Source organism: Mesitornis unicolor, unplaced genomic scaffold, assembly GCF_000695765.1.
Source record: "Mesitornis unicolor isolate BGI_N332 unplaced genomic scaffold, ASM69576v1 scaffold102, whole genome shotgun sequence".
Lineage (NCBI taxonomy): Eukaryota > Metazoa > Chordata > Aves > Mesitornithiformes > Mesitornithidae > Mesitornis > Mesitornis unicolor.
In genome coordinates, this window is record NW_010169610.1 from 57488 (window position 1) to 81445 (window position 23958).

The following is a 23958-nucleotide window of genomic DNA, read 5'->3' on the forward strand; positions in this document are numbered from 1 at the left end:
TCATTCTGTAACAGGTGAGAAAGAAATATCTTGCAGGAAGATTTGAGTGAACCAGTTTAAGTTTTGACTAAGAAAAATGAACCAAATGAAAAAAACACCAAACAAACAAAACCAAAGAGACACACCGACATGCTGCTTGGTAGTCCTGAGTGTTAGCAACCCCGGGAAGGAATTTTTGATGCGGATCAAATTTTTAAGCACTGTGTTTAAAAAGGGACCCTCCCCTCCAGGACTGCCTGTTTCTGGACATGTGTACATGACTGCTGCATAGTTTTAAGCTGCTCTGGATGGTGACTCTTCTCATACATGCTGCAGAGCATTCAACAGAAAGACAAAATACATTACCAGGGTTTGCAGTATCTCGTTTACAAAACATCAGCTTTTGCATTTACTTAAACTTAACGATGGATTTCAAGTTACAGATACATTGAGTCAGTTAAAAGCAAAACATAGAAGTAAACCCCTAGAAGAAAAGGGTGGGTTGAATGTGAATAAAGAAAAGGCCTGGGAAATACAGAAACAGTGAACAGCAGTTTAATACATGCAGTGCAGTATCATGCATTTATTGGACATTTGATGTCATCATTAGTTCAGCAGTGTTTATTTCACAACACTTGCAAGTGTACATGCCCTGATTCCAGTCTGGAGTACGAAAACAAATGTCAGAGCTGCTCTTCTGACCTTATAATTTATGAAGAGGAGGAAAAAAATCACTACCTGGACAGATCGGTGGCACGGTTCGTGATGGGGAAGGGGTCTTGAAAATCAGAGTCTGGGATAAAGAGCCTTTATCCTCCATTACAAACACTATTTACACAGCTTTGACCCAAAGTTGGACCAAAAAACCTGAACCAACTCCTGGTCTCCCACTGGTGGGATCTGTGATCCCTGGGGCCACAACACGCGCACGCACAGGCACACACGCACACACACATCTGTAACAGAGACAGGATCACCCCAGCAGATAGGATGGGAAGGCAGGACCCAGCTGCAGGGATGTGAAGAAAAATGAAAGGGACTGTGTGAAACTTGCTGCTGGGCAAGAAATCTGGGATTTACCAGGGGAAACTGCTCATGCAATGTTTGTGAGTGAGTTGCCATTTCCTTACTCAGTCATTGCTCACAGTGATTTCTCACCTAAATCCTCCACACCTTGGTTTTGATCCTGTTTTCCTCGGATACTGTAGTCTCTAGGTGCGTTTCCACTTTTTGCTTGGATAAGTGTAACTCCTAGCATTGTGTTTCTGGTAATTCTCAGCATAGAGTTTCTGGTGCAAATAAGCATGATAACAAAGGCAAAACTCCCTTCCCATGAATAATTTCTGGGATGCATTCAGGCCCCAATTCAGACAGAAAAATACACATGGGAGCAAGAAAGTAAGTGATCCCGTTAAATGGAAATTTCCATACACTGAAAGGATACTTCTGTATCTCGAGGCTCAGTCTTGAAACTTATTTTTTTCCAGTAGATGAAACACCTGACTCTTTGGAAGGAGCAAAAGCAACAAGCTACAGTTTGCACGAACTTGTTGGCAAAATCAATTTGGTGTTTTTATGTAGTGCTCATCTAGTGCTGCTCTGGTCTGAAGCTGTTATCGTAGGGGAAAATAATAGCACAGGTTTCCCTATATCTAGTTAACGCCAAGTCCACATCAAAGGACAACACTGTCCCTGCCCCCCAATGGCTAAAAGCTAACTGGCTTTCCCTGGGGGTTTGTTTCCCTAAAAGTAGTCACACTTAAAGAAGGGGCCACCTTGGGATCCGCTGCCACTACATTCCTTGAGCACCCTAGATGTCCATGTTCTGGTCTGCAGAAGGTTTGGGGAGGAAAGTCAGAGCTCAGGGGCTGTGTTGGCTCCTGGGGCTGGAAAAAGCTTTGGACAAGCCTTGAAGTCCCTCAGGGCTGGGCAAGGAGCCCAGAAGAAGGAGAACTGGTCATAGGAAAAAATACTGTCAATAGCCATGGAGATACACAGGACACATGCACAGCAGAAACCCCTATCTAATGCCTACTGCTGAACTACACAGAGATGTCCACTGGTGAAATGACACCCCTTTTTGTGGTTTGACTCATATCAGGAACAAACCTCTGTCATTGCTTCGTTTTATTTCAGCACCACAACCATAACAGACATACAAGGCATAAGTAAAATAATTTTTTTTTCTGCACCCACTACTCTAATGGCACCTGAAAAATAGCAACCAGGACAGAAGAGACATCACCAGCAGAATAACACGGTCCCAAGAAAGCATCACTGCCAGGTTTCCCCATACTCCTACTTCCCCACTAGCTGTGCCGCAGGGCCAGTATCCACTGTGTACTGCAGAAAGGGTGATCCAGTAGGAAGGTAGGATGCACTGGGAATGAAGTCACATGCAAAATCAGCAGCGGAAGCCCCTGCCACTGCAATACTGACTTTCAGCTCGCAGAGTGCATGGGCAGCCTGTCTTCACAACTTCTTCTGCAGGCTAAGGGGCCAGCTGGAGGTTTTCTGGATTATTTTTGTTTTGTTTTGTTTTCCCAGCAAAAGCACTGCTGTTGGCATCAGAGATGGCCTCTGTGACTCTGGAGGTAAAAATCAACAATCAAAGCTGCAAGCAAAGAAAAAAGAAGGGGAAGGAGCTGAAGAAAACAAGTTACAAAGGAAAAAAAATACATCAGTGCCAGTAAAGTAAAGCAGAAAAGGGTGAGTCCAGGCTGAAGTCCTCATGTGAGGAGCAAATCGCACATTGTTTAGTAGGACAGTCCTTTGGGAAAGAGCCCATAGGGATTTTTCTACCTGTTCCTTCTACTTTTGGGCTATTTGTCCTTTCCTCACATGCACACATTATTTACTCTGTCTTTGGGTTCATTTGTGAGAGTGGCTGAGCAGAGGTGGATTGGGGCACGGGAAGGACACACAACAGCGCTGGAGCATCCCCAGCGAGTGATGCAGGAGTGTTTCCTGTACCAGGATGTGGTGCCAAGGGGCAAATGCCTCCAGCTTCCCCAAAAAATCTGACCTGGATGCTGCTAAGTCATCCTGGTTAACAGATTTACCCAGATTTAAACAGAAATTTTAACCAAGAGACACTTCAGGACTCAATGACAGAAGAGATCTCTAAGCATTTGGTGAAACCCAGTTCAGTCTCCAGCTGTGTTTCACTGATACAAAAGAAGAACTTCCCACCACCCAAAATTGTAGCAGAAAAAAACAATTTTGCTTTTAACTGCTTCTGTTTCTTGTCTTAAGATCCCAGCAGTTGATAGCAAGCCAAAGAGAATGATGATAAATTACACAACTATGGCAGAGTATTACTTGCAGGAAGGAAAACAAATCACCCTAACTCCAAGTGTGGAAGGAAAGAACACCCCTCCCAACGGAAAACACAGAAAGCATCCAGCAAAGAGGGGCAGCCAGCATATGGGAACCACCCCCAGCTGCAGGACAGCAGGTCTGCCTTTGCTCCTGTCACTGCTCTTTCTTTGGCAGATGGAAATTCATTTGCTTTTCTTTTTTTTTTTTCTGCAAGATACGTTTGGATGCTGTGTTTCGATTCAGTGGCCTCAGCAACTGAATCAAGCTCAAACCAGACCTCAGGTTTCAGAAGAGAACACAAGGAGGGAACACTTGAGGCCTAATCTTTGAAACAACTGCACAAAGACAAAAATATTCCCTAACCGAATCCTGCTTTTGGTTGCACGTGTGTAAATGGGGGGACCTCCACTGACTCCAAACTGGGGGACCACCTACTAACATCCATGCAACTAGAGCAGAATAGGTCAGTTGAGCTTCTATGGGTTTGAAGGAACTTGAATTTCTTGGAAGTCCCTCCTAAAGTAAAGCTTCCTTACTCTGGCTGGCAAAATAAAGCAGCCTTAGTTTAAATTGTATTATACTCAAGTTAAGCTACCTTTGCAGCAAACATAGAGACCCCCAAGGGTAAATGCTGATAAAGCTCCTCCTACTCTTTGACAATAGGGCAGGAGTATATGGTGGCAGTGGCCTGGGGACAGGGACAGGAGCGTGACTTGCAGCAAGGAGATCCCCTGCCCTTCAGTCTGCCCAAATCTTGGTCAGAAGTCCTCACTGGGGAAATTATGTGGAGTTTTGCTACCAATCCCCGTAAGACCAGTGTCTGGCATCTTTCCTAAAATGAGAATCTGAAGTTGAAGGTTTTCTGTGTGAGTATCTGTGCCAGCTGCAAGATGGTGGGGAGCACTGGGGGCTCACAGGAGTTCACTCAGATGTGCCACAACCCTTCAAAAATGGGAAGCAGCTTATGGTGGGGAAACTAAAGATCTACTGGGTGCAACAGCTTTAAGTGTCACCAAAAGAAAGGCTATTTCACAGAGTCGGTGCTTACTGCCAACTGCTTTTTCAACTTTTAGTGCTCAAAATATGATGGATGAAATCCTGGCTCTGAAGCCAACTGACTAAAGTTGAAGCAAGGTTTTGAAGTCTCAATGAAAAGTATATATCTTACGGCTTTTCCCAGCACGGTCGTTATTGCCTGATACATTCAGCCATGTCTGTGACTGGCTTTCACAATTTCTCGTGCAGGATAAATGAGCCAAGCATGGCAACTGAACACACTGGAGGGAATGTCTTGTGCCTCTGGCTGGGGTTGGACCTGTCTGGGGCGCGAGATGCTCACAGTGGCTGGGGAAGGGTGCCTGCCTCTGCTGCCCAACTCTCTTCTCTCCTTCTTCAAGGAAAATCACAGCTGGGAATGGCGCAGAAGTAACCTGGAGCCCTTTGGAAAATCCAGGCACATTTTCTCACCTCTATTTTTCAAGCTGCTTTGATGCATGGCTACACAACAGTCATGGCAGCTGTTCCTAAACAACACACCAGCACATGGAGCCTAGGAAGTGCATGTACTTAGTAATATAAAAAATGGGAAATTGAGTTTGCTTTTGTATATGAGGTTCTGGGGAGGAGGGGAAGGGAAAAAGTGCCACCACTGCCCCTGTGTGCGCTTGTGCCTTTTGGCAAGGCCCTGCTTTCCCATCTCAGTGCTCCTTAGGTGGAGCTGAGCATGATGGAGCAACGCTACACCAGATCCTGCACTTTGCACCCAAGAACCTGTCAGTGCTTCACAGAGGGGTGCAAGCATCACCCCTCTCCCCTGGGGTGAAACCCAGGCATGCAGAAATTAAGGTCCAAACTTTTCTATTTGGTTTTCAGTACTTGGTTTTGGCCACTCTGGGAGGTGCTGAGCATCAGCAACACCAGGCAAAGACCCAAGAAGCTGCAGGTACTCAGCACCTCTGGCATGGAGCCCTCAGGCTGGATGCATCCTGCACCAGAGACCAGGCTATGAGGAGGCTGGTGAATTAAATGTCTTGCTTGAGGGCAGCCCAGTGAGTCTGTGACAGAGGACAACTGCAACTCCCAGCCCCACATCTTCCTTTTTCTTTTACTCTGCCCTAACACACAGTGACCTGAAGGAGATAAGAGCTGCAGCATGAGACTGTGCTCTGCCATTTTGTTTGCTCAGCTCTGGTAGGCTCCTGACTGGCCCCATGTACCTGCCTCTCGTCTGAAACAAGGGTGCTGCAGATCCTCAGCACTGGAGGCATGAGGCCACAGATAAGCTGACTCCCAGCTGGTGGCAATCTAACTCTCACCATTGCTTTCAAGGAGGAAGAGGGGAGAGGAAGCAGCAGTTTCTTAATCTGAGCAGTAACAGCTTTGCTAAAGCCAGACACACTTGCAGTCCAATTGAAGGAGCAAGAAATGGCATGCCATTGAAATCCTCCCATGTTGCAAAGTTAACATCAATTCCTACCTACAGAAATAGCCTATTCCTCAGAAAACTGGAAGAAGGAACATTACTGGAAGTGCTTTTTAAAAGAAAAAAAAATAATGCTCAGAAAAGTATCTCTATTTAAATAATCCAGTTGAGATGTTCATAGTTAATGGAAAAAAATACAACATACACTGTTACCTACACTGAGAAAAGAGTAAATCACTGGGGAAAAGAATGAGTGTTCATTAGTTAGAACATTGCTAGACTCACATATATATATATATTTATATATATGTATATATATGTACAGCACCAGAGACTGTTAGATCCGTTCCCCCTGGAGTCATTGCAGTTTGTGATAAATGAAACATTTCAGAATTGCAGTATAAAATATGGCCATAAAAAATCTTCTTTCTTCTAGTCCTTCACTGAGCGTGCAGCGCAGGGTGGGATCGTGCAGAGGAACCCTGCCAGCCCAGCCGCCTGCCCGCTCCTCGCCGCCCTGGCTCTCACTTGCTCCCTGTGTGCACTGTGGTCACTGTGGTGGGTCTGGGTCTCCGGTCCCCTCCTACTGCAGAAACGCCTGAAGAAGCAGATGAAACAAAACTACAGAGAGTGGATGGAGACATACCTAAAAGGAAAGCCAGAAACAGAGTTAGAAATGTTATTTTTGGAGGCGGGAATGTGGGCAAAGCTGAGCTTCTTTCGTAGCACACTACAGAGTGGAGGGGATTGCAGCTGGAGACAAAACTCCTGCTCTTCCCGCAGTGGTGGGTTGTCTGGGTACCTCCACGGGGCATTTTCTGCCCTCCTGGCCCATGGCTGTTCACCTACTGCCACCACCGGCAGTTTCATACGCATGTCGCAATGAATAAATGTCCAGCTTTGGTATTTGTTCAACGAGACCGATTCCACATTTCTGGGGCTGAAGACAAAGAGTTGTGGGATTCAAAAAATCCCCCCAGCATTGTACTTGCTCAGAACAATTTTCCTTATGGGCATGCTAAAGATGATTAAACTTCTCATCATGGAGGTCTACCTAAACAAACAGACTGTAGACCTGGACTAAAAATATTATCCTAGACATCTTGCAAAGCTGCTGATAAAGAAGTACAGTGGGTCAAATTCATTGCTGAGTTCCAGTAAACCTAGGGGGAATGTAAATTTGTGTGACTTGGATGTCATTCTAGCAACAGCTTATGTTGCTTCAGGTTTTGCTGGTACGTCTCCAGGACTTCCAGCTAAGAGATGTAGGTTGACATAGGTTGAGTATCTGGGCTCAAAATTTACCCAGGCAGTTCCTTTTGAACTAATAAAAGACTTCTGACAGACATTTTTAAATGAAAATAGGTTTAGCTAAATTAAAATGTTTACAGAAAGCGTCTGCTTCCAGCAAACCCTTCATCACAGCTTTAAAAAATACAACCCTCCAAAACATAACACCTGAAAACCCAAATTAGGCTGGGTTCTGAATGACAGATTCGAGATTTTGTGATTCCAGCACAATGTCAGCAGTTTCTATGGAAAGCCCTAATGAAGAAAAATAAAATACATCCTTGCCAGAACATTTTGTGGATGAACTACCCCTCTCGCAGTGGCCACTCAGACTCTGCAGGGGAGATCCTTAGATACTGCCTACACATGCAGCCCTCCATGGAATCTGGCAGCCTGGTAGGCAACAATGTGCAAAGGCAGCTCCAGTGCAAGAAAAGATGCTGAACAGGGACTTGGCATGGTCACCTCATTCTGACAAGGTGGAGCCTCAGAGTGATTAGAAATACAGTTCATTTTGCCAGCCTGGTGAATAAAGGATAGATGAAAACTATACTAATATGTTCTTGGCTTGGAGCTTGGCCCCTTGACTACTCGGGATCTTTTTGATGCTTGTTACGACCTTTACCTACTTTTCTGTGTTTCAAGGCATTTCAACCTCAGGGATGACTTTACCTATCCTCAGCCACATCACGGTTCCCAGCAGCATCAACATTTGACACCTTGGTTTCACGCTGCAATTTATCCATTACCATAAAAATACAGAGGTCTAGGTCCTGTAATTAATCTAGGCAGTCCAATCATGTCTAAGTAGAATAAACCAGGCACAGAGAATCAGGCCAATACACTGGAGAAATCCTGACTGATTCACTTAGACTTTGCTGACAGGTAGCATAATTCAGCCTAATGCATCATCTCTGCTCTGCCCTAATACCAAGAACACAATTAGGATGCAGACTGACATAACCTACTCTCAGGCAAAGGCTGTATTTAATTGTCTTCAATGATGTGAAATCGCTGCATCTGAAACTATTTGGAGAGCTCATTAAATGCCTATTAATAGCATTAGGCAATATTGTATTTTGTAATGGTGGCACAGCTGCTTCATGTAACTTGCTGCATGGGATATTTCTCTTGCAAGAAATCTGTCCCCAGAGGAAACTGCTGAGAAAGAAAAAAGCAGCAGAGGCCTCAGAGGTTTCTTATTTTTCTCAACAGGAGGTATTTGATATAGATAGAGCACACTTGATATGTCAGCTCCCTCTTAATGTTACTCCTTGTATTTGTTGTTGGCCCTTCTTACTGGTTCTCTGGGGCTCCAGCATCTCCTAACTCTTTAATTCGTTTCTTTGAGGAAAGGAAGCTCTTCTGTATTGTCTGACAAGCTGAACTTAACCTGGGATGCTTGAAAACCTTCTGATACTCTTCTGCCTCATACTTCTCATATGAAAAAAAAATCACCTATCTTAGTATATCTGGTTTTAGCCTTCATATCCTGGCTAACTTCTCCATCACTGTAAAATATGGTCAGATTCTGTACAGGGACCTACTGCATGCTGTAGCACTTAAACAGACTTTGTTCTCTTCCCAACCTTCTTGTTCACAGATGTTTTTCCATTACTATTCAGACTACTCAATGCTATTAATTAACATCATTTGAGATTAATCAGATGGATGGACGGAGATTAATCACGCACCAGTTTAACAGCAAAGCATGCCACCAGATGCTCTAGACCTAACTGAGGTCCAGCTCAGCCATACTGTGGCAGAAAACAAAATAAAGGTGCATTTCTCCCCTGTAAGAGGCTTTCCATCTCTCTGCATTGCCAGTGCATGGTTGGAAGTGCTTTGCTGTCCATCAGCATTGCATCACTCATTTACAGGTGCCAGATGTGTGCCAGGAGCACAGCGATGCTTTTTCGGCAGCAGTTGTAGGTTTTGGCTCTGGGCGTTGCAAACTGGGCACTGGGCATAAATCCCCATCAGCCCTGAGATGCAGAGAGGAGGGGCTCTACTCTGGCTCAGCCATGGCCATAATGGCCAATGGCACAGCGTCCATCCAGAACCACAGGGACTGCAGCTGGTGGCACATCCTCATCAGTGAGCAGAGGCTGGTGGCAAGGGGTTGGCAGAGGCAGGTAGTGGCACCATCCAAAATCCATCCTCAATAGCAGATGGTTTTGGTTCTGCAATAGTGTGGGGTATAGTCTAGAAATGACCACTTCAGTCCCCAGTGAAGTAAGCACTGACTTGCAATGCCATAAGCTATCAGCATTCCATCTTGGTGCTGCACCTTAGAATAATCTGCTCTGGTTGTAAAGACCACATCTCTCCATTCTATGATATAAAAATCTCTACAGATGGGCAGAAAGGAAAAAAAGAAATGCTCAGAAGCCAGAGATTAAATAGGCTTCATCACAAAGGAAGCATTTCTGTCTTCCAAATGATCCCTTCACTGCCATGTCTCCTTCCCTGGTATTTGGAAAAAATATATATCCCAAGCATCTGACTCCATTGGGCAGCTTGAAAATCTCAGTTATAGCATATAACAAAAAAGGCAGTGGGCCAAGTCCCATTGTGGTGTACAGAGCCTGAGTCCTGCTCAGACAAATGAGCCTCTTCGTACAGGAGCTTAATTTGGCCAAGGGAGAGGGAAGCTGGGCCAGACTGGCAGGACCAGTCTCCTCCATAGAAAATGGAAATGGAATGTAAGCCAATTTCTACAGAAAAATGTCTTATCATAATAGTGGAAACTCAAACATAAACAGTTTGTGTAAACTTCTTCAGCTTTCAACCAAATAGAAAACTTTTTTGCTGTGGGGATCTGGGTCTTTTTCCCAAGCGAAAGCCCTTTTTCTCCACAAGAAACAGTGATTTTCTCTCAAAAATGCACCGAGCTAAAAACTTTTTTTTTTTCTTTAGTGCACAAAATTTTCCAATTGAACTGTTATTTTTTTGGCCAGCTAAAAATGAAGGCCTTGGTCTCATTTCAGTCCTTCATTAACCACCTGCTTGCAGAAAGCCAAACCTACTGGCAGTGAGGACTGCAGCCTGGGGGTCAAGGAGAAAATGGGGATCCCGCGAATGTGCTGGGCTGCTGTGGCGGGAGCTTTTCTGGGATGTCGGTTACTCACAATCTTTCCGCGTGGCCGCGTCGGGAAGTGGCGCAGCGAGGCTGAGGGTGTTGGATACGCTGGCGCTGGCGCTGTCCAGGCTGCTGCCCAGGTGTAACCGCCTCATGTGTCGCACAACTGCTGTGGCGTTAAACGCTTGCTGGAAAAACAGGATCAAGAAAGAAGGAAAACAGAAATTGGAGGTGGAAGGGCTACTTCTGCTCTGCTCCTGACTGCTCAGAGTTGTCAGAAGTGGATGCAACCATCATCCTCCAACCTTTTCCCAATTTCTAGTTTCTAAGCTAGAAACAATATCAAACCATGCACATCTCTGCCCCAGTCCTGCTCCCTGCTGTTTCTTCTAACTCTCAGTTGGGATGCGGCAGCCCACAGGGAAAGTCGTTTTTGACAAATCCTTCCCTGCACCCACACACAGTTTCCACACTGCTTCATGTACCCCCACAGTGCTCACCCCAACTCTGCGTACAGCTGCTGATGTTACAGGTGTGAGCAGCCCCAGCCCCATCTCTCACACTCATTACATTTACACACTTGATTGCTAGCATCCTCTATAAAAGGCCATGCAACCTAAGACTGGGCCAACGATTTTGATCAAAATTTTGGGCCACAAAATCACTAACAACATGCTTAAAGGGTGGCCACATGACCACCACATGAGCAGAGTTATGTGTTTAAGCACCCTCCTTGAGGACAAATCACTTACTCTCCATTTGCTTTTTGCAAAGTTCTTTCGGATCTGAGCGCTGACCGATTCGTGGATGTTTTTGTTGAGCGCCGTATCACCAGCAATCCTGAAACAAACAGACAAGACAAGCTTTAAGAGATCTTTTGCTTTCATTGAAAACCCTTTCTTTCCCTGGCTGGCCCAAGGTGTGATTACTCCTGCAGTGCTGATGATTTCATTCACATGAGGGCTCAAACTTCCCACTGCTGTCTCTGCTGGCAGCAGCAGTGGAAAGTCTGGGGTAATAAAAGCAAGCGTAGATAAGGCTTGTAGGTCTGGCAGCTACAAAGAGGTATGGCTTTCTTGTGTTGGTGTGTGGCTGCTTTCTGTCACCATTAGAACCCTTGATGAAAACATTCGACCTTCTTTTTTCCCTTTTACATCTAAAGATTTAACATCAACAGGCTGAGACTACTTTTAGCCTCAGCCATGCAGGAGCTTCCAGAGCCACTCCAACCTGTCCGATTTCTGTTTGCACTGGAGATTTTCCTGCCACCCTGCAACGTACATAGCCATTCGTCATGATCAATGTAGATTTACAGTAAAGCAGATATGTGAACGCTCACTAAAGCAACACAGGCTGCACAAATGGCTTAAGCTGAACAACACTTGACCAAAAAACTTAACTGATCTTGCATAATTTCTTGAACAGATAAAGATTCATTCAAAGCTCCACTGAACACAATTATTTTAAGGGAATTTTATTGATTCATTTAACTCCTCAAGACATGAGATCTGTTGGAACAGTAGGCACTGTAGTGAACTGGTGTTGGGCCATGTGCTGGGGTAATTAATGCTGTCTAACATAGATATTGCATCCTAAGTTGTATGTGGTGTTTTCAGAAATTGATTTTTTAACCACAGTGTAGAAGCCATATCTCCCATTAGCAATATAGAATTATAAGAAACTGAAGAATCCATCAGGCCCAGAGCCTCCCAGTCTGGGGACCTCCAATAAAATAATCAGAGGGTCTGGGGGACTCAGCAGTCATCTAGTCCTTCCCTGCACTCCAGCTCTGTCACAATAATTCTGACAGATATTTGGCTAAAATATCCTAAAATGTCCTTAAAGATTTCCAAAAGATGGAGAGTCCTGAGGCAATCTATTCCAGTGCCCCACTGTCTCCCAGAAGACATGGAAAATATTTTATTCCCTTTATATTTGAAGCATCCTTTCACATATTTAGACTGTTATCATGTCTTCTCTCTGTCTTTTCTTCTCTAGACTAAACAAACTGATTCTTTCACTGTTTCTTCATAACTCATATTTTCTAATCCTCTGATCTACTGAGCTTCTCTGGACTTTCTCCAACAAGTCCACATCTTCCTTAGACGGTGGTACCCAAACTGTTCACTGTTTTCCAACTAAGGCAGCAGAATGGCAGCATTACTTTGTGTTTCTTAAAAGATGAAACCCTGCTTACATACCTCAGCCTTCTATTTCCATTTATGTGTCCCACGAATTGGAGATATTCCTTTCATTTTCCCCAGGTCATGCCAAACTCTAACCCTGTTCTTCACAGGACATGCAGCTTTTTCTACCTTCATGTCAATGGCACATCTAAGAAGTGCTCTTTGGGACCAGCCTCCTCTTTCCTGCTGGCAACACTCACCCAAGACGTGAGATGAGAGGAATACTTACTGTTGCGAGTTAGGTGATGGACTAGCCCTCCATTTCCCAAGAGTGGAGAGCCACCAGTCTCATCCTGTAGCAAATGAGCTACTGTATCATGAGTTATTCAAGAGTACTGGAGCCAGCAGGATTGTGGGCAGGAAAGAACAGGGTTCTCACTCAGAGTAGTCCACTTCCAACTTGGAAGGGGACTTGTCTGACCACCACTGCCACATAATTTCTATCTCAAGGAGACAGAAGAACTGATACCATGAGCAAAGCATGGCTCCCAAATGGCATATGACATCCTCTCCTGGGACCCTGTGGTGTTGATTGAGAAGGAGAGGTGTTTGACTGAGATCTTCCTTTGAAGAAGATCATCGCTACCACTGTCAGGAAGGCAAGTTGGTCTGGATTTCCCACTGAGGGCAGGCAGCTAAAAGTTTGGTTAAGCATCATGTTCACTGTTCCATCCTTTGCCCCTTGCAGGGAATACCGCCAGATCCAGTACAGTCCCTGATGAGTCCTATGCATTATGTACTCTCAGTTGGACACAGAGCTTACCTGGCCTTGCACCCACTACACAGTGCATTTTCTCTATTTCTCTAGCATGAAATAATCATGTGAGGTAGCTTCTACAGCTTTATCACAGCCACATCTACGTGACACAAATGACATTACACAGAGTATCTGTCACTGACTGCCTCCAGGTCACTTCCATGAAGAGATGGCCCAGCAGCCTGAGAAGACTCTAGTTGTATGGCCTGCCCTACACACCTCATTAGCTTAGGTGCCGAAGCATGTGAAGATTTGTGTATGCCTTCCTTGCACCCACTCAGCCTTTTGGTGCAAACAGGCCTTACCGTCACTCCAAAATGTCATGGGCACTGTGCTTTGACCAAGGATACCCCCTTGGTGTAGGCAGGTGTCCTCAACCTGAGCCAGCTGGGAGCACTGACCGTCATACTACAAACATGCAGAAGAAAACCAAACTGAGCACTTAATATGAGGGCAGCTACAAACCAAAGTATCTGTTCAGTAACTGACCCAAAAGAGCAAGCTGTAAAGAGAAAATTTACTTACATTTGCAAAGAACATTTTTCCTTTGAAGCTGATCAAGTATTTTGTTTCCTGAACAGGTTTGTTAACAAGCTGTATAAGCACATATCATGTTTCCCGTTTGTCGAATTTTATTTCGGAAACATGGGCAGAACAAGTTCTTGGGATATGATACCCTTGCCAGCTCTCCCAGAAGATCTTTCCTGTCAGTCTCCACAAAGACTCACAAATGCATTTCTGACATATAAAACTTCTAACTGGGTGTGTAGCTCAAATACCAGCTATGATTTTTGGTTTAATTTATTTTTTTAGTTTAGGGATCATTTTCTGAAATGATGGTGGTTTCAATAAGAAACTGCTGGTTCCAATAGTTCACAAATTGTCTTCTCCCACCACTAACTAGGTTTACCATGCAATTCTTGTATTTACAAGGAAAAAAAAATCTTAGTATTTGGGTGTTTCCCAAATAGGCAGAATAGTACTTGTTTACTTCACAAGGGGATGGGCAAACACCTTGTGAAGCCTTCAGACACTACAGTGATGGGGACCATCCTACAGCTAAGGTTTCTTCAGCAGCATTAGCACCATGCAGATGTGAGTTTTTAATCAGCTCAAAATAACAGCAGTGCTGGGGCTGATTTAGCGCAGCAGGATCCGTTTAAACACGTGCTGGTATGCCGAATGGTGTGGCCCAAAACGCAGCCCTGGCTGCCAAAGCCGGCTGTGGGATCGTTCTCCAAACTGCCTCTGAAGGACTATCCCATTAATGGTGCAATGCTGTAACATGAGGAGTCTGCTTTTATACTGTATTTTGCCTTGGAGGATCTTCAAACTTTTATAAAATACTCATGGCATTATAGTGTTTATAGTATAGTTTTACTTCTAGGAAAACTAAAGAAATGTTAACATCCATTTGCTGTTGGTGTTTTGCTGGAGATGTGGTGGTTTAAGGACACAGACAAGAGAGGTGGATGTGAGCGGGTAGAAGTTATATCTTTTATACAATCAACTGTTAGAGCTTGAAAAATGAGATGAGCTTTTGGGCACACAAACCCACCCTGAGGTGGGCATCAAGTGCAGCATCACACTTAAACTGAATGTATTTAGTCACAAACTTTAGTTCCCATGCCGAGAAGATAATGCATGAAATTTAATAGAGCTACTGGTTTTAGACCATGCTATAATCACCCTTCCACCTTTCCCTCACTCTCCGAGTCCACAGGCTATAAATCATCTTGCTTTTCCTTTTAAGACAAAAATACCCCAGCATTTTCTTTCTTCCTCCCTCCCCTGCACAACAAACCCTTCTCCTACAGGAATCAGCTCCATTTTCCCTAAGAAACAGCCATCTTCTGTTTCAGATATGACCAAACTGATGCATATTTAGCCAAACCCTGAGCAATACTTCTTGGCTTTGCAGTCAACTTTGAAGTTAACTGTGTTAGCACTGAAGCTTGTTTTGAACAATGATACCAGTGGGCCCTGTAAAAGATACTACTTCTACCTACACCACCATGTATACAAAAAGAAAATTAAACAAACCAGGATAACACATTATCTGTTAACAAGCTGAGTGTCACCAAGAACCAAGCAAGGACTGATTAACTCAGCTGGAATCCAGCTTTTCTCCCAGGATCCTTGTTTGCAGCATCTGAAAGCAGCTACATCCTAGAGGTGGTTTGGGGAACTTTGTGTTGAAGATGGTCTTGCATCCAGTTGTAAATATGTAACTATCTCAACACACAGAATCGGATACCAAGGGCCACAATCTGACAACTCTCCACCATAAATAATTCTACTGAAGCTAAGAAGGTTACCTCTCATTAATAACTGTAACAAATCTAGCCCTGCACATGAGAGGAATCTAATCTAATGATCAAATATTTAATTTACTTTAGCTCTCTATCTGGGTTCAAAGTTACCATAGCAATTTATCTGGCCATTACACTCTGAGAGGAACCTCCAACGAACACCAGCAAATTTCCTTTTGGATGGTTATTTGTTAGCATATTGCAAGCATATGTCATTCTCCCTGCCCATGATGGCAGGCAAAGTCTTTCATCTACCATTATTTTCTGAATCTTCGTACTGAAGGCAGCCAACTCAAATGCTGTGCCAGCCAAACAGTGCTTGGAAATACTCTTGAGTATGATGACAGGAAACATGGAGTTAGCTGTAAGGGATAACGCTGAAGGATCATAACTCTTCTATACATACATATATACACACACATACACACATGCCTGAGTATAAATATACACACACACATAATATCAGTGATATTCCAAAATAAATAGAGTGCAGGGGCGAACTCGATAAGAGTTTGATTTAATGTTGTAAACATCAGCAGTTCCCTTCAGGGAGCCCTTTTCACACTTCAAACAACATTGTCTGAGAACTGAGCTCTTTGTAAACCATGTCCTTTCCCTGTGTGGAAATTATTATCTGGCTCATGCTCTCTGGCACATAATAAACACTCAAGGTCATGGTCAAAATTTGCAGAGGCTCAATCCTTGCCAAAACTTTGCGATTCTTCAGTGTAGGCGGGAATGGACATAGGCACATCCCAAATCTCTGCTGCCCATGAGCAGTGGGGAAAGGTGAGGGCCACACTCATATCCGTGGACATAGGTGTCTAATTTAGGTGCCACAGCTTCCTTTTCCCCTATACAGTCTACACAAGGAGATGATACATATATCACCCTTTAATTTAGATGTCCCAGGTTGCCTTCAATGCCGTAAGCAGATTCGACCCACAGCTCTAAATCCTATTTACGGTCACTTGGGTAATGCGTGGCAGAACAAATAAATTCACAGCACACCTCTCAATTCCTATTCTAGCTTCCTAACTGATGGACCTTCTCCTTGCTCTCTGAGGACTGCTTTATTTACCTCTGATTTAAGCCTGGAGGCTGAAGTTGGGGCCGCAGGACTCAGCTTGACCTGATGGGGAGTGCAGTGTGATCCTATAGCTGGCAAAAACAGGTCCTGATGTTTCTGCTGCTCGCCCTCAATCACTGCAGCCTGAGCCTTAAACAGGATGTGGGCTCTGACACGGCGATATATTTAATAAACTTAATTGCTGTTATTAATATGAGCTAGGGAAACATTAAAACATATAAAGCAGCAGCAAAATTACCCCATGCTTTTGTTACCTTCATTTTCCATGTCCTTTTTGAAAAGTCACAATGGAACAACTAAACAGAACATTGCACCTTTGCAACACACCATAAACAGTGCAAACCTCAGTGAAAGATATGCTATAAAAGAAATAACTTTTCCAATGGAAAGCATAAGTCACCTGTATATTGAACTGGAGAAATCTGTATAAATGGACAGATTGTATGGGCTGGGGTGTAATCATTACACCAATAAGTCTCACATATTGTACTGTTTCTGCTACCAGACTTCACTGCAATTATTAACGTCCTTTTCTGCCAACTCTGAGTTTAACATACCGTCCCCCTGCCAAGGCCATTTGATTATAAATAGCAAAACATCACGTAAATGCAGGCACGTGGGGAGCAGATACAGCACAGAAAAGTGGGACATTGGGAAGAAGTATTTACTTTTTTTAGGGTCTGATCCTGTACAAACATTTCGTCATATGAATAGCTGGCTATTCTAGAGCAGTTTCCCGAAATTCAAAGAGATTATTACCTTAAAGGCACAAATAGAATATCTTGCAAGATCCAGTTCTTGCAAGCCTTGTTTGGAAGTTTTTAATAGCAACATGGTAATTAAAATAAGAGGTTTATTTTGGTATATTTCTTAAGGAATGTTATAGACTGAAACAACAACATCTCATGGCCAGGTCAGCATTGTATGCCCAAGTTAACTATTTTTTTCACAATCAGATTATAATATATGTGCTAAGTACTCGTGATTTGATAGATTTCTTCTGAATTTGTGGCTGATCCTAATGATCTGATACTGCAGGAGCAGATTTCACAGGAGGAAGAAAAAGGGAAATCCCGAAAATGTCACTACATGGAGCCATTTCATTGTATATATTAATTATCTACCAGTTGCAAAGCAGCAGTGACTTGGGTAGACTTTCTGTGTTCAGAGAAGACGATGCTATGTAGTCATTATGGAAGGTGATTTTGCTAATGGAGATGTATGCTGAAAAATGCATGCTCATGTGAAGAGGTGGCACAGGATGTCCCTGTTATAAAAGTCGTGGTACCCTCTCTCTGTTGGTTAAACATCTCCAACTGCTGCAACACTGAATGCAACCAAGAGAGACAGGAACTCAAACCTGGATTTGTTGGAAACTTAAATATGTCCAGGCTGAGAGGAGGACACAGATGATCATTGAGAGAAAGCAGAGCTCTCCTTCTCCACCAAAAAGACCTTCCCCTCCTTCAAAGGGGAGGCAAGGATGCCGTTGCCATAGACATAATGGCTAGAAGGGGAAAATAAGCAGTAAGACCTCATTATTTCCTGGCATAAGCAATCTGGGTGGAAAATGCTCCTTGAGCAATGGTTTGGCAAAAGGAGATCCTAGCACTAACTCTGAAATAACTGATAATGTCCATGTGAGTAGTCTTGATTATCCAAAAAGGCATTTTAGTAGCATTTATCACTACAGGATCCAAACCCTCCAAAAAATCGCTCTCCAGAGAGGTCCACAACTGCAACATCTGTGCTACAGAAAGCTTTTCAGAGCAAGGAGGAATGAGACAATGGGTTTTGCTCAAGAGCACACTGGGGAGGACAGAGACAGATCTGAAGCTGTATCCCTGGAAGCCTCCATGCTTTGCTTTCACTGCACAACTGTACTGCAGTCCACTGGCACACACTGCCTGTGTGCTGAAGGGAGGTGGATTTGGGATGTGGGTTGGAAACACGGTGAATATTTTAGGCCTCCCTACTGCAGTGCCATTTGCATGTCTGACATCTCAAAGGGCTGACCTTGAGCTGTGCTTTACATGGCTGGGAGGTAGTCCTGCAAATGAACCACTGCCTTGCAAAAGAAGAACCCCTGCCACAGAAATGGGGGGAAACTCCCCCTTTTTTAAGAAAAGGAAGACTGGATTCTGTAGAAAATATAAAAAATTATGGAGCAGTCTCTAAGTTTCCGTTGGCCCAAGGCCATGACATAAAAAAGAAAAAAAAAAAGAAAAAAAAAAGGAAAAAAAAAAGGAAAAAAGAAAAAAAAAGGAATGAAACCACTTTTTATCATTTTGTTCCTTTAGGACGGCCCAGAAGCTGTGTGTGTTACAAGTGCCACGTTTCTTTGTTACACTCCAGCAACCAACACAGATGTAGCACGGCCAAGAGCTGGATGCTTACTTTTTGTGTATCTTGGATGTAAGGCTTTGGAAAATCTGCCTCTGAGTTATACAAATGGTCACCTCGTTCTCTGCTGGGAATTGCATTCCTGTTGTTTGTTCTGTATTTCTAATATTGACTTTTGTAACTTGTTTCATTTCCTGAGGCTCAGGTCAGTATCATTTAGAAGTGCACTTTGTTTTCATCTCACAGAAGCTGGATTTTATTTCCCAAATTTCCTTTTTGTCACACAGACAACGCAGTTATTGATGGGACATTGGAAAAAGGGCAAGTCCAGGTCTTGACTTCATCTCATCTCTCGTTTGTACTGATGCCAGACACTGATGCAGCTAATAACCATCTGTAAAATGTTTCTCATTGTCACTGGTATGGAGGATGAAAAGCAACAACCTTACTTTTCTCAATGATTTACATTTCCTTCTGCATCCCAAGCCTTTCCTAAAACTTTCTGGTTGTAAAGGCTGAGCGTCAATCTTGTCTTCAGCCTAATTTGTAATCGCAGCAAGTGACAATCTGCAGTCAGACATTGGTACATCATTCCCACTACGGAGAAATTAGTGCCATTTCACTGTATTTCTACAACTTGTGTAGTCATAACTTACTGAACGCCTTCATGAGTGCAAAATCTCTAATTAATTATGGCAGTAAGTCATCAGCCTGCGTACTGGTAAAAATTCATCAGCAATTAAGCCAGAATGGTAAAAACTTTTGAAAGGATTTACTTCCCGTCTAGTCCCAGGACTGAGAGCAACAATGAGATGAGACAAACCAGTGTGTGAGAGAGGAGCACAAACCCCTTGAAGCCAAACTGAAGTATTTTCTCTACAGTTATAGGCATTAAGTTTTACTCTGCTTTGTAATTTAACATGATTTTAAGCTGGGTACCATCAGGATGGTTTTGTGGTCCATGACACTGGCTCACTTGTTTTTCTGAGTGGTTATGGGCACTCAGGAATAACTTCAGTTTCTCTGCAAATGCACAGCTTAATGCTCTTATCCAGGCAGTGCTCCAGAAACTGCAAAAGGAAATAGTATTTGTGGTAATTGTGATAGCATAAAACCACAGTCTAATGCACAGCTGGGGTGAAAATGTCATACCATTGACTCCTTTCTGTTGCAGCTATTATAACAACCAAAGTAATATCTCACTTTATATATATAATGATGCCTGCTCCAAAAGATTTACATCCAAAGCCCATTTTCTTGGATGCAGCTGGTAGTGTGAGGTGATGCTCAGTCACTCAGGGTTGGTCAAAAGTACACGAGCCACTCTTGTTTCAGCTACATAATACTTGGGTAACGTTGATGAAGTCAGCCATGGGCAAAGGTATCATCTAATCTGAAGCACTTAACAGAGGTTTAAATTATGAATACAGTCAGACCAGGTACTTTTCTGTAGTCACTTCAGAGAGAGAGCATTGCTATAGCTAATTCAGACTCACCTGAACCCTCTCTAGGGTTTCCTACCTCTTCCATTCAAGAAGAGAGGGTAAAAAGCATGGTCCTTACTAGAAGTAGGAGGTGAACTATCATCTGTAAAGCACAGATGAGGACTTCCTACTTCACGGGATGCTCTTAAGTGCTCTGATATTACTTTGGCAAGGACCTAATGAGCAGGTTGAGAGGCAGCTTTCTGCACACCTGCAAAATTTGACCTTGTGTCCCTTGTGCAGGTTCAGTCATTTTGGGCTATCCCACTACTGCACTACAGACAACATATGTAATTCAGCATTTCACTGAATCCTTACACAGACACTCAACAGGTTAGTGCATAAGATTAAAATCCATCATGGTTTTCCAGGAAAATCTGGAGGACAAAGGCGGGCATTGTAAGAATAAGAGCACAGTTATTTAGTAGAGGTTAGTGTACTACGTGACAGAAAAACCACTTCCGCCCGTGAATATAAAACGATGCTCTCCTTCCTGAGAGTTCCACACAACAGCGGCTGTTGCTTACCAAGGGTGCCGTGCTGCTTGCTCACAGGTGTATCTTTTATTAGGGTCCTTCTCCATCAAATTCCGAATGAAGTCTTTAGCTGTAAAAAAAAAACAAACAGAGAGAATAATTTAAAGCAATAGGGTTGATGTCCAGTCCTGCTGCACAATGATGAGCCAACAGCATTGACCAGGCTACCAAGTGTCATCTGGCCACAGAGCCAGAAAATAGGCCTAGGTCATTTGTCATTTGTTAGCATAGATATAACCAAAGTGACTTAGGACCAAATCCAAGCTATTTAATATGGTAGGTAAAAGCTGAAGACATCTAATCCTAATATTTAGGAGTGGGATGGAGAATTCAAAATCAATAGAGTTCACAGCCAGCTCCTGGCTTTTTGGTCACCCAAGTGCCTATGACCATTTCAGTGGTCTGAATATGTCCACATCTGTTGGAGGTGCTGGTAAACTGGGTGGGAAAGGCAAGGAGGAGATGACATGCCACGGTAAGAGGAGCTTCTCATTGCTCGCTCCAAGCAATTGCACACATGGGCAGCTGTGAGGACATGTTGCGTATTTAAAAACAAGTTACTGAGGAAAATGAACTCCCTTGGGTATGAGGTAGTGTGTTTTTAATTGACACTATAATGGAGGCAAGGGAGATCACAGCATGGCATGTATCCAGCAGTTTCAGGAGAGAGTAGCTAAAGGAGCCACAGCAAAGTCAAATATGGCAGGAAAATCTTTTTGCTGATTTAGGTGATGGACTTTACCCCCAAAATGCAAAGGAGTCTGCCAGAACACTTTCATATTTTCTCAGAAAAGCTGTATGGGCTTAAAAAAACTTCTCATCACATGTATTTTTAAGCAATCCATCACAATGATATCTGGAAAGCAGATGTAAGCAGCATGAAATGTTGTTCTATGATGAGCTAACAGGATACATAATCTTTAAAATAAAACACTTTTTCTTGTATCTCCCTGTTTTAATCAGTTGCACTAATGAATCAGAAAACTGCATGTCTAGAGATGTTTTTGACTGATAAAATCCTCCTGGAGTTCATTTCTTCTCTTGCATGAAACAGCAGACATTCCCCTGGTTTGGACAGAGCAAGGACACGGAGCTTGCGTGACCTCTTGAAGACCACACAGCACATCATGGGCACACGCAGGGTGCTATGCTGAACATGTCCCTGCTGTCACCTACAGACACTGGTGCTGACAGACCATGAGCCATGCTGGGGACAGAAGCCTTTAGGCACATTGACCTGTAACAGGGCACAGCTGCCTCTCTGCCAGGCTGGCTACAGCTATGGGTTAAATGGCTTCTGCAGTGGGTGGGGAACTGGGGAGCATATGGACAGCTCTCTGGATCCAACCATGCAGACAGTATTCCCAGTTTCTGAATCTTCTTATCCACCTCATTTGGAAGCCACTAATTTTTTGGGTTTGTCTTTGCTGTATTCTCCGCAGACTGGCTTTGGATCTGCAGTGCAGCTTTAGTAACAGAGCTGAACTAGTTTGCCTTCTTATTATTAGTGACACATAAAATATCTGCATTTTATTTGGATGTGATGGAGAAGTTAAACTGCTTTGTCTTCCTGGGACAGTCAGGGACAGTGCAGGAAAAAACCTCCTGTAAGTATCTGACCTAAAATAAATGCAAATTCCCAATGGTTTTCAGTTAAAAGGAGCTCCACATATGATGAAGGGTGCATTCTTCACCCTTCATCATGTGTGGAGCTCATCTCATCTCCCTCCAGCACATCTTCCAGGATATGCTGGAAAGCAGCCCTGAGGAAAAGGATTTAGGGGTACTGGTGGATGAGAAGCTGGACATGAGCCACCAATGCGCATCTGCAGCCCAGAAGGCCAACCACATCCTGGGCTGCATCACAAGAAGTGTGGCCAGCAGGGCAAGGGAGGGGATTCTGCCCCTCTGCTCTGCTCTGGTGAGACCTCACCTGCAATGCTGCATCCAGCTCTGGGGACCCCAACACAAAAAAACCATTGAAGTGCTGGAGTTGGGTCCAGAGGAGGCCACAAAGATGATCCAAGGGCTGGAGCAGCTCTGCTACGAAGACAGGCTGAGAGAGTTGGGGTTGTTCAGCCTGGAGAAGAGAAGGTTCCAGGGGGACCTTATAGTGACCTTCCAGTACCTGAAAGGTGCCTATAAGAAATCTGGGGAAGAGCTGATCACTGGGGCATGTAGCGGCAGGATGAGGGGTAATGGTTTTAAACTAGAAAAGGGTAGATTTAGGTTGTATATTATGAAAAAGTTCTTCACCATGAAGGTGGTAGATCACTGGCACAGGTTGCCCAGAGAGGTGGTGCAGGCCCCATACCTGGAGACATTCAGGGTCAGGCTTGATGGGGCTCCGAGCAACCTGATCTGGTGACATTGTCCCTGCTCGCTCCAGGGTTGGACTGGATGAGCTTTAAAGGTCTCTTCCAACCCAATACATTTTATGATTCTCACATCCAGCACAGGATATAGGCCACAGGCAATCAGACGTGCAGGGTTGTAACTAAATGAGTAGTAGCTTCTTACCAGACTCGGAGATGTCATCCCAATACGGAGAGTCAAACTCATACTCTGCCTTCAGGATCTGCTCAAACAGTTTGGAGTCATTTTCATCATAGAAAGGGGGATACCCACAGAGCCTAATGGAGAAAAAGAAAAGAGAAATGTGACCCTCAGACCTGCCTCAGCCAAGAAGGTGAGAAAGAGGGAAGGAGAAGGAGAAGGAGGAGAAACTCTTAAGAACTGCCCCAATAAGTTTTCAAGCAGGTATGCACTACCATGACAGAAGTTTGTTCAGGACATGTAAACCCTTCTGGAGATTGGCAGCATCCTGGACAAAAAGTAATTTTGCATGGAAACACGGTGCTGTTGATCCTACACTGACTCATGCAGATATCCTGGTCTCTCTCTGCATGCTTTTAGATGTTTAGCTAGAGGAATAGTTTTACTGCACAGCCATGAGCCCTTCCCTCCTCTCCTATATATGTGCAAAGAGGAGCTTTCATGGGCTACACCTTACATCCACAAAGCACCAGTCCCTCTCATCCCTCAGCACAACCATTCAGGAGTCTTCTCCATGCTTGCTTCACCGCTCTGGCTGTCCTTCTGGACTGTTCTCACCCATTACCTTACACAAGCCACTTACACCAGCTTTACTCTTTC

General features: G+C 43.9%; 1 protein-coding gene across 1 annotated transcript in view; it reads right to left on the reverse strand.

Annotated features, from left to right (window-relative positions):
- Window positions 1-5921: 5921 nt before the first annotated feature.
- CAMK1D (calcium/calmodulin-dependent protein kinase ID) overlaps window positions 5922-23958 on the reverse strand; it is a gene marked incomplete at its 5' end in the record, with an annotated part of 36312 nt that continues 18275 nt past the window's right edge. The window contains 5 exons of the mRNA XM_010179377.1: window positions 5922-6368; window positions 10144-10282; window positions 10847-10934; window positions 20794-20872; window positions 23323-23435. Of these exons, the coding sequence (XP_010177679.1) occupies window positions 6247-6368; window positions 10144-10282; window positions 10847-10934; window positions 20794-20872; window positions 23323-23435 (541 nt within the window). The remainder of the gene's footprint in view (window positions 6369-10143; window positions 10283-10846; window positions 10935-20793; window positions 20873-23322; window positions 23436-23958) is intronic.